Below are 11585 nucleotides of genomic sequence, written 5' to 3' on the forward strand. Positions count from 1 at the left end.
TTTCTTGAATAGGCCCACTCTTTCCTTTTTTCTCCCCAACATCTTTATTGAACATAAATGTCATATATGACAGAGAAAATATTAATGCAGACAAATATATCAGTCATTAATACATAGATCCAGGGGGAGTGATCACAAAGAACACAAATCCAGGGTTTTGCAGCTTTCTAATTTTTGGAGTTGAAATATAGTTATAGTAAATATAGTGTAGTTTTAATGTACTGTTTGGTCTCATTGTCAAAAACTATAAACAAAGGTTTAGAATGGCTAAATCTAGATTTATGGATACGAAAATTTGCTAGAATGATCACCAAATTGATAATATAAAATTCTTTAGGTTTTATTATTAATAACAACAACAACAACAACAAGAAGAATGAATAAGAATAAGAATAAGAATAAGAATAAGAATAAGAATAAGAATAAGAATAAGAATAAGAATAAGAATAATTAAGATACCAAACAGTACATTTCCCAGTGAAGAGAAAAGCATCAATAATGACAGCATCAATGTTGTCATGCCCACCTTGTCCGGTCTACCTGTGGGTCTACCTACCCCGGGCTGACCTCACACAGCTGACGGAAGTGACGCAGGGTGTTGTTGATGCGAGGGGCTTGCTGGGAGAGTTTTAGCAGAACGCCATTTTGCTCCTGGAAACGGAGGGAGAACAGCAGAGGCAGCAGCGATTAAAAAGCCGCACACAAGTCCAGGTACGTCAGCACTTCAGTGGGTAAGAGACTCGGTGTTTCTCCGGTTTGCCGTGGAAGTTGTCAGTGCAGCTGAATACACCCGGGATATGTGACACAGCGCGGCGTTAGCTGAGGAGCTAACCGTGAAGCTAGTTCAGTGATTGACCAGGAACAGCCCAGACCCGTGTTGTTATGTTGCCCGGAGAGATGTTAGTGAAGTTCACTGAACACAGTGATACTACATGATCAGCCTCAGCTGGGTGCATTTAGATCAGGAGCAGGCCGGGGCCGGGTCCAGGTCAGCCATCACTGTTAGCATGTACAGCTAGCTGGCTGTGGGAGGGAGTTGGGTATGACCTCTTTTTCCTGTGCAGGGGGACGGCTGGTGTAACACGGCCTACACGGGAGAACTCTCCTGCGTGTGTTAGCTTAGGATGTGAGATGTGACTGCCTGTCACCGTGCACGGCCCTGATCTCTCCTCAGGTGACGAGAGAGGGCGAAGACCACCTTCAGCGTTAGCCCGCATAGACGTGTTCTGCACCACCCACGGTTTAAAATAACACAGTGCTGAGTGATATAAACTTAAAGTCCTCAGTGTTTAGAAACAAACCCGCGCCCCCCTGTATAATGCAGTTGAAGAAAAGCCACTTAACAATGTTGTTTTTGTCCAATTTTCGTGAAGTTATTCAAGTAGTGAAGACCACATCAGTCTGGCTGTAGATTCAATCATTGCACCATCCACTCTCAGCTTGGCTTTACATGATGCAATTGTTGGTATAGACAGTATCATATATTAACATAACAATTCCATATGCCTAATTTCTGAAAAGTCAGTTAATCATTCTTTGTCTTTATTCTCCTCAGTAGTTTTAAGTGGTTTCAGAGCTGGTTCTCAGACTTGGGGCTGGTCTGGCCCAGTCTCTATACCTGCCACTTATTAAAGGAGCACTGCAGTAGAGCAGTCTGGGCCCAGTCTTCTTAAACACCATTCATATAAATTATTTGCAGCATATTGTCTCTGTCTTCAGTGATCAAGATCTAAATGTTAGCATTCATTTATAATAAGCTTGCCGTCATTAATTTGGACAATACATTCACAATATGATTCCAGATACTCTCCACTGTATCTTATACAAGACCTGGTGATGTCCCCTGCACACTGTATTTATCTGCAAAGCTGTTTTTGGAGGGTCCTCATGTTTGCTTCACTGTAACTCAACCTCCAGTGACTGGCAGATGCAACTATCCCTCTATCAGATGTAGAACAGATGTTTTAACGGGCTCATTTTGCACAAGTGTCGATGTATGATTGAAATGTGACTCATTGTACACTGTAGTTAGTGGTGTATTTGGTTTTGTTGTATAGTATAGTGAATGTGTGGAGATGGAAAGTAGCTAGTTGGTAAATCCAAAACAAACTGCCTGTTATCTTGTTTGAGATGAATATATTTTTACCTGGTTCCGGACATATAAATGTAATAATACTTAAGTAATAACAATCTGCCAAGCCACCTACAAGACCATTATCAGTAATTGTCCCATACTTCCCTGTAGAAGAGACAATTTTCTGTTTCTTTGTAACATTTTTTATTAGTGTGGCAGTAAACAGTAACCCTGTTTAAATACAGGTATAGTTTATTAAAATAGTGATTAATGTTTTGCCCTCTAGAAGAAAATGCTGTCACACAGTCAATGATCCTCCACATTTCATGAGTGAATGCACCTTGCTCATGACTGCCTGTCCTTCACCCTGACTTTTCAGACACGATGGCGAGTCCAGGGAAAGACAGCTACAGGATGAAGAGCTACAAGAACAAAGCGCTGAATCCTCAGGAGATGCGTCGAAGAAGAGAGGAGGAAGGAATCCAGCTACGCAAACAGAAAAGAGAGGAGCAGGTAAACTCTCTTTCCCCTATTTTATTTATGCACCCATTTTTATTTTTTACTTTAATCACACAAGCACAATAATAAATGCACACTGGTCCTGGGAGCACAGACCAAGTGAACCTGCTATTTTTATGCAGCAGGACAAAGTGTTAAAGTGGAATATAGATGAGAGGGTGTGGTGATTGATACGTACACTCACAGTAGGGGTGGGAGAAAAAAATCTATTCACTTAAATATCACAATAAATACATTTTTTATGATTCTTTTTAATTATTTATATATATTTTTTATTCCTGAATCAATATTTATTATATTATTTACACTGAGCTAGCAGCTAACAGTTAGCCCAGGTGGTAGCTGGTTAGCCTTATGGCATTGGCACATGAACCAGAGAGCCATTCATCTGGCTTGTAGCCTACAGCTTGCAAGACTAATGTTTTTAGCCTCTTATATCATAGTGCAATTCACCTTTTTGTTTGTTTTTGCAGTTTGTTATTGTTCGTTTTTTGTATCAGTTGTGTTAAAGTGATAATAAGCCTCTTTACTGGGCCTCTCTGTGCTCCTGTCATTCAGGGTGGGCATGAGGGTATGTTGTGTGCAGCTTGGTGTGATTTATATGTAATTTAATCAAGGTAAACACAGTGGATGGCCCCGCCTGATGTCACTACACTGTGGAGCAGCACCCCTCCAATCAGAGGCTGCAGATTCACCAACATATGTCCTGCTGCTTTCAGGTGCTGCAGGGATTTAAAAAACTGAAGGAGAAACAGTTTATACAGTAGAAATCAGCTGCGGACAACAGATACTGTCAGAATCTCTCAGATGCATTTATAGATCAATTCAGACTCATTTACAGACGCTCCTCCTTTAAACCACATGAATAGAATTTTTTTTAATGCTGATTTAAACACATCCATCAGCTGGAGAGTTATTCCAAAAAGAAAGACCAACAACAAAAAACCGACAACTCTCTGTGTGCGGCCTGATTTAATTCAACCTTCCACCTGTGAAACCCTGTGTTCTGGCTCGACACCAACATACCAAAAACATCCTCATCACCTTTCACAGTTTATCTCAAAACGTCAAGAGTGGGAAATTTCTGGTTTGGGTCATTTGGGTCCAGACAACATTAGAGAGTAAATCTGTGTTTGATAATGATTACAACAGTACATCAGACAGATCACTGCTGGCTCCAAGTTTCAAGTTTCTCTGCGAACTGTTTTTGTGTATGTGTCAGTGTGTTTAGTGTCACAATCAGTTCATCCAGCCAAAAGAAAAAGGAGGCTAATCATGTGACCTTGACTCTGTGCCCACAGTTGTTCAAGAGGAGAAATGTGTGTGTACCGTCTAATGATGAATCCATGCTGGAGTGTCCGATCCAGGATCCAGACATCAGCTCCACAGTACCTGTCACAGGTGTAAGTAGTTCACTGTTGTGTTCTTGTGTTTATCTGACCTTTTTTGACCTTGTTTTTTACAGCTAAAACACCAGGATCTACCTCATCTGTCTAAGATCAGGTGTTTCTATAAACTAATCTGAAGTGATTAGAAGTTTGAATATTTATCTGATGTTGATCTTTGTGCAGGACGGAGTGATAACTCCAGATATGATTCAGATGATCTTCTCTGAAGACCCAGACCAGCAACTCATTGCTACACAGAAATTCAGGAAATTACTCTCCAAAGGTTTGTGTTTCATCAAGGGAGTCCTTATATTTATGTGAATAATTTGATCTGAAGTCCAAGCAATAATCTCTGGCAGCTTTATTTAAGTGTCAGTTGTACCACTGTTTCACTGATCAACACAACAGAGGTTAAACTGAAAAGAGTGCTAACATTTGAACGCACCACATCAGAATTAAAAAGTCCGGTTGAGTTTGGACGATCAACTAACTGCATGAGCAGGTGGAATCTGTGATGGTTTGTGTCAGTGTCATGTGATGAGTCAGCTTTATAAGAAGTCCGCTCTCTACTGAACACAAAGCTGAACTGGCTTCATGCACATTAGTTGATCAGAACCACTGCCTTGTTTTAAACCTCTGTCAGTCTTCAAATCAGGTCCCGTTCAGTAAGAGAAGAGTTCTGATGTGTTCCTTTGCACAGAGCCCAACCCGCCCATAGACGAGGTCATCTCTACTCCTGGTGTTGTGACTCGTTTTGTGGAGTTTCTGAAGAGAAGTGAAAACTGCACACTGCAGGTGAGAGCTCCGCAACACTGCCACCTGTGTGCCTGAAGCTGTGATGGGTACAACGTTAAAACGATAAAAACTGATTTTCTAATAGATGTGTTACTGAACACACATGTTGTGTTCACCACGTGATGTGAGCAGCATCCAGGGTTCTGCCTCAGAGACGTGGGACATCTCAAATGTTCCTAATAGGATTGTACTGATAGACGATGATCTTCATGACAGACGATATACTATATAATGCCATGTATTATGTTGGTATTATTATTATTTTTAGTAGTAGTCTCATTGAATTTATAGTACATATTATTTGCGCCACCATACTTTCATCCCTGCATATAACCGATGCTCCGGCAGAGACCATATCGGGTATTGGCAATTTGACAGTTTGACGACAGGACGATCTGACTGTGGATCAGATCACACAACCTTAGTTCCTACCCACAATCACTGGTGCCAGTCAGAGTAATGAATGTTTCATTTCTCTGAAGTTTTACTTCAACAGTACAGATGATAATATGTTCAGTGTTGCATTATGTGCAGTTAATCATGAATTAAAAGATTGCCCAGGAAAGACAGTCATGTTTTTAACTCGTTTCAGACTGGACTGATGTGTGTGTTACATGTGTGTTTCCAACAGTTCGAGGCGGCCTGGGCGCTCACCAACATTGCCTCCGGTACCTTCCTGCACACCAAGGTGGTGATCGAAACAGGAGCTGTTCCAATTTTCATTGAGCTGCTGAACTCTGAGTACGAGGACGTCCAGGAGCAGGTGAGAGGCTGCAACACCACATGTTAAATATGGACGTCAGTGTCATCAGGGACCATAATGTGAAATACATCTTTGTTGTAACAGATGCTGTGTGTAGTGTTGAAGTTCTGGCCACATAGTGTAAGATCACTGTTGATAGCTGGTTCTGTGCTCCCATCAGAAATCAACAGAGAACCTTTCTTCACCTCATTGGACAGAAACAACAGTTTAGACACAGACAACACAATGATATATAAGGATGTGCATTTGTTTACCGTGTTCCAAATCAATGACCGAGAGTAATTGATGGTATTATTGGACTTTTATCAGATTTTTGCATCGGTGTGATGAAGATGAACCATCATTTATTGATTAGTTATTGAACTTTCTGATTTGACAAACACAGACAGGGATACCTGGTTCTCTTGTATCAGCTCTAAACCGAATCACACGTCTCTCTGTGTTTTTCTAAACACACATCCTGCATCATCAGGTGCTGTGCTGGGCAGTGGAAACAAAAACAGAACCGGAGACAGAGCATACACTTGAAGCTGTGGCTCACTGAGTCCCTGAAGTGAAAAAGGCTCATATATTACATATTGCTATCAAGATACAGAATTACATGTAACTCCATGTCACCCACTGATAGCACCACCCACCAGGCTGCTAAAACTGTCCTTAAAAAATCAGTGGAACAGTTGCACCAATGTATGACTGTGAATCTGCAGTGTGTAGTTTTAGGTGTGTTCATGATATTCTGACCAGCAGTTCACTGATGATGTCCAGGAGCCGGTTGCATAAAACTCTTATGTAAGGGTGTTGCACAAAATATCTTAAAAGGTTTCCTTAGTTACAGAAAACTAAGTAATTTACAGCAGTGTAAGAGATTTTACAGAGGTAAAATTCTACTGTTTCCATGGAAACTGTTTGTTTGCTGGCATTAGCTTGTGGGAAGGCATAAACATTAAAAGAGTGCCCTGCAATCTCATCTTCATGTTGTTTTGACGGGAACTTCACATTGTTCGGAAGATGGTATGAGAGTGTTTAAACTCTCTGAGTGACCTGAAACACCTCGACTACGCCTGACTAGAAAGATCATGTGACATAAAAACGTAGAGCTCATCAAGCTGTGGAAAGTAGAGTGATCCATCCATCTATGTTGCAGTTAAGATGCAGTCAGAGGTACCTTTCGTTTTTTTCCTTACTTTGGTTGCTAAGGTCTTTTGTCCAACGGTTTAACTGACTTTAAGTGCTCTCTTAAGTATAAGACTAAGATAAGGAGAAAACCTTAAATACATAAGTGACCATTTTAAGGAAACCTTAACTCAGACTCAGGAAAATTATAGCTTACGGTGTTTTGTGCAACTGGCTCCGTACTCTCTGAGCTGATGACACACTTTGGTGCTGTGTGTCTGATGGACTGTGCTGACTGTGTGTTGTTGTGTTTCAGGCTGTGTGGGCGCTGGGGAACATAGCAGGAGATAATGCTGAGTGCAGGGACTATGTGCTGAACTGTGGCATCCTGCCGTCTCTGCAGCAGTAAGTGTCCCATCCGTTTGTCTGCAAGTGTCAAACTTCTCAGTATGTTCATGACAACAGCTGGATCCTGTGTGTTGTGTCGTCACATCCAGGCTCCTCGCTAAATCCAACCGTCTCACAACAACCCGCAATGCAGTGTGGGCGCTGTCCAACCTGTGCCGAGGGAAGAACCCGCCTCCGGATTTTGCCAAGGTGAGTCCACCTGTCACGACCGACCTAGTTTGTATTGTTGATCCAGCTCTGGTACTAAACCCCCCCCCCCCCGTCTTTGCTCTCCTTGTCTCTGGTGTGTGTCAGGTGTCTCCTTGTCTCAGTGTGCTGTCCAGGCTTCTGTTCAGTAGTGATCCTGATGTGCTGGCTGACGCCTGCTGGGCCCTGTCCTACCTATCTGACGGCCCCAATGAGAAGATCCAGACGGTCATTGACTCCGGGGTCTGTCGCAGACTGGTGGAGCTGCTCATGTAAGAACCCGACAGACCCACATTATAGAGAGTAGTTATTTATTCAGTGGCGGCCAGGCTGTACATGTACATGACAATGACAATGACATGACCAGGTGAGTCCAGTGTTTTCTGTGGGGACACCTCGGGGTGCATCATCATGTTTGTACTGGAAAAGAAAAAGAGAAGTCACCCATTGTCTGTTGGCAGGGTAACACATGACTGTGTTCAGTGGTGTGCAGTACTGAGAGTGAGTCACACTACACTATTGCAATACAACACAAGCAAATGTTCATGCTAACTTTGGAAGGTGATCAGACTGCGGACTGTATTTAAAGGGAAACTTCAGTTTATTTCAGCTTGGTTTATTTTTTTTCCACATACATAAAACATTACAAAATACACCGTATATAGTTTTTATTAAAGGAGCAGGAGAAGTAAGAAACCCATAGAGGGCCTATGTTAAACCTCACCTCAAAGTGAAAATAAAAATAACCTCATAAAGGATGAGCAAGATGAGAAAGACAGACAGAAAACAAAAAAACAAACCCCATAAACAACACAATACATACAGTGAAGGGGATTCAGATATTTACATTTAAATCTATCAGCCAGAGACACAAAGAGAAAAAAAAATACATAAACCAAATCACTGTAAGTTTACCCTATTTCCTATCTGAGAGCTTATTAATGCTTCTTTTAATTTTCTTTTAAAAACAGGTAGCGAAGGTGAGGTGTGTACTAAGTGTAAATTGGCAGTTGTCCACCTCTATATTTAATGAAATACTGCCCCCTATTGGTATGATAGAAAGGGAGATGCAGATCATGTGGATTGTCTGGTATTTCCTTTACGTGTGGCTGTTGTGCTGACTCGGAGACTCAGGGAAACATGGACTCACATGAAACAGTGTATATCAGTACGAATCTACAACAGCTTTGACATAAAAGCCTGATTCCACATGAAGCATTTCTAACACTCTGAGTCTGACTGAAAGTAAAGTCAGCAGCACAGGATCCACATCTGGCTCAGTTTAGCATCAGCTACTGTGATGATTGTAATGTCACATCGTGGTGTATGGAGGTGCAGTGATGTCACAGGAAAAGTAATAAAGAATTTCCATTGTAAAAAGAATTTATAAATGAACAATTAATCCATCAAAAAAATACTAAATGGATTTACAAAAACACTCATAAAACAACGGTAAAACCAGGCTTAACAATCCTAATTGGCCACATGGGTTTTATAAGCTCTTGTTGGTTGGAGAGCTAACCAGTGGGTTTTACCAGCACTGAAGGCCCAGAGTGTCACAGCAAGGCTAACAGGAGAAGCTAAATGACAAAGCTAATCATTTAGCTAATATGAAAAGGAAATGGAAATTGAAGAAGGAATCCAGGAATTAATTCCCATTTTTAAAATACCTTCTCAGATAGTTTTTAAAATTCTATTATTTATTCATGAATTGATAAATGTATTTATAAATGGTTTATTTAATGAGTTTTTTATGCTGTTTTTGTGAATCCATTTTTAATTCTTAAGTATTTATTGATGGATTCATTGTTCATTTATAAATTATTTTTTACAATCCCTGTTTTTAATGCCTATTAAAATATGACATTATGGAAATCCTCCATAGTGGTGGGTCCAGGATAACGCAGAACCAGTTATAACCATTATAACTAGTTACCAGTTTATTTGCAATCTCTCACATAAAATAGCATTTTACAGTCCTGCAGTTGAATTTGGAGACATCAGTCCCACAAATGTATTTGTTGTAACTTAGTTGAACAGCTAGGATCAGGCTCCATGGACGTATCAAGACTGTCCATCTGGCATCAACAGGCTCTCTTCACTAAAGTCTCTCTCAGCATCCTTTTATGTCTCCTCCTCCTCCCTGTAATTCAGCTCCTCACCTGTGTACTTAATACAATCCACCATCAGAGTCAAATGACTTCCTCATAACAGTCCACTGCATTCATCAGTGAGAGTTTCCTCAGAAGACACAGCGTCACACATGTGAACAGACAAATGTGCCAGCTGATTGGATTTCAGCCAGCTGGAAACTCCTGTGTTTACTTTGGTTCAGAGTCTCGCTGCTCGTCCTGATACACATTGTTTTACATCCGTCCTCTTTTCCCGGAATCTGTACAACGGGCCTGGTGAGTTCATAGGTAGCACCACCCATACGTCCACATTGATTGGAAATGTACCAGGTAAAAATGTCCAGGATTGTTCCTTGAGGTGGGATGATCTGGAACATGGTTTGTGTTGTTGAGCTTAGTCACTGTAGACTCAGATGATGATGTTTGAATCATTTCTCAGTGTTTTAGTGTGAAAACTCTGTGTGAATGTTTGTGTGTGTTCCTGTAGGCACAGTGACTATAAGGTGGTCTCTCCTGCTTTACGTGCGGTGGGCAACATAGTGACAGGAGATGACATCCAGACTCAGGTACAGGCTCAGTGACCCTGACACTTCATCCCTTCACTCGTTTATTTAGAAATACAGGATTTAACATGAATGTCCTCTGATGTCTGTTTGTCATCTCAGGTAATCTTGAACTGCTCGGCTCTGCCATGTTTACTCCACCTCCTCAGCAGCCCCAAGGAGTCCATCAAGAAGGAGGCGTGCTGGACTGTGTCCAACATCACAGCAGGAAACAGAGCTCAGATCCAGGTAATGGCCACCTCACCTTGTTTCAGTGTTTCCTGTGTGATGGAGAGCTGCTGTTCTGTAGCTGACAACATGTCTTGTTTTATCAGAACGTAATTGATGCTAACATCTTCCCGGTCCTGATCGAGATCCTCCAGAAGGCCGAGTTCCGCACAAGGAAGGAGGCGGCGTGGGCCATTACTAACGCCACCTCAGGAGGCACACCTGCACAGATCAGGTCTGTTCACCTTCACCCTCACAGGGGAACACTGAGACGTTCTCTCATGGGTCACACATTCAAAGCACTGAATGATTTTCAGATGTGACAAATCCAGATGTGATCAGCTGATTCACTTTGATCTGCCTGTTAGTAATGATTTCAAATTAAAGACTTCACAGTTTAAAAAAATTCTGAATACTTTATTTAACACCTCTCCCTGTGTGAACAGGTATCTGGTGTCTCTGAACGCCATCAAACCCATGTGTGACCTGCTGACAGTGATGGACTCGAAGATCGTGCAGGTGTCTCTGAACGGTCTGGAGAACATCCTCAGACTGGGAGAACAGGAGGCCAAACAGAACGGCACCGGCATAAACCCGTACTGTGCTCTGATCGAGGAGGCCTATGGTACACCACGACACAACACTGTACAACCTGCACTAACACCAACACCTCCACTGACAGATGTTTGTTGATTCAGTCTGTGAGACAGAGACCCTGCACAGCTACACTCTGATCAACCTGTTATGAAATCATTTGTACTGTGTGACACATAATACAAACATATTCAGCCTGAGACGGCTTTGAACAGCTTATGATCTTTAAATTCTTTTATCATTCAGAACTAGAATCACCTCCTCGTGGTTGTCTGCCTTCTCCGCTTTATATAAAATATGAACCATTTGTGTGAAGAAGTTCCATCAAGGCGTTACTGAGATATCGTGTCCACGAGACGGACAACCTGAACACAATATGCCTCCAGCTCTGAGTGTCGCTGGTCGGAGGCATAAACACTGAGTGTTAAGAGCATGATCTTTACCCTCTGTTTAACAGGGAATGACTGATCAGTTCTTACAATATAAAACATTCAGAACCAAGAAAAGTGTAAAAAAAAAATTCATTATTACATAAATGTCTGAGGTTTATATTGTTAATGCAGCATAAACTGCAAAAGACAAAGTAAACTAATAAACACTGAGTTTGAATTTCAAATCAGAATCTTCATCCGTCCTAAATTATTAGTAACTGCTTTCACCTCATCACCTCTCACAGTAGTTTGATTTGAAGCCAGTCTGACCCTCCACAGTGGGACACACAGCTGTGACAACTACACACAACTCTTAATGCGTCTGTGAGACAATGTCACCATCCACATTCATCTCCCCTCAACCTGTCCCATCCACATCCACATCCACACCTCGGCTCCCTTAAATATTTAT

General features: G+C 41.6%; 1 protein-coding gene across 1 annotated transcript in view; it reads left to right on the forward strand.

The window, feature by feature from the left end:
* The first annotated feature begins 580 nt into the window (after positions 1-580).
* The window catches only part of kpna5 (karyopherin alpha 5 (importin alpha 6)), a 13906-nt gene continuing 2901 nt past the window's right edge, over positions 581-11585 (forward strand). The window contains exons 1-13 of the mRNA XM_023418647.2: positions 581-711; positions 2454-2587; positions 3895-3996; positions 4165-4264; positions 4682-4776; positions 5408-5539; positions 6969-7057; positions 7150-7249; positions 7355-7518; positions 9866-9944; positions 10044-10169; positions 10256-10383; positions 10595-10773. Coding sequence (XP_023274415.1) covers positions 2459-2587; positions 3895-3996; positions 4165-4264; positions 4682-4776; positions 5408-5539; positions 6969-7057; positions 7150-7249; positions 7355-7518; positions 9866-9944; positions 10044-10169; positions 10256-10383; positions 10595-10773 — 1423 coding nt within the window. The 5' untranslated portion in view covers positions 581-711; positions 2454-2458. The remainder of the gene's footprint in view (positions 712-2453; positions 2588-3894; positions 3997-4164; positions 4265-4681; positions 4777-5407; positions 5540-6968; positions 7058-7149; positions 7250-7354; positions 7519-9865; positions 9945-10043; positions 10170-10255; positions 10384-10594; positions 10774-11585) is intronic.

This window comes from Seriola lalandi, unplaced genomic scaffold (genome assembly GCF_002814215.2).
Source record: "Seriola lalandi dorsalis isolate HSWRI2012SDOR001 ecotype SW California unplaced genomic scaffold, Sedor1 jcf7180002054583, whole genome shotgun sequence".
Classification (NCBI taxonomy): Eukaryota; Metazoa; Chordata; class Actinopteri; order Carangiformes; family Carangidae; genus Seriola; species Seriola lalandi.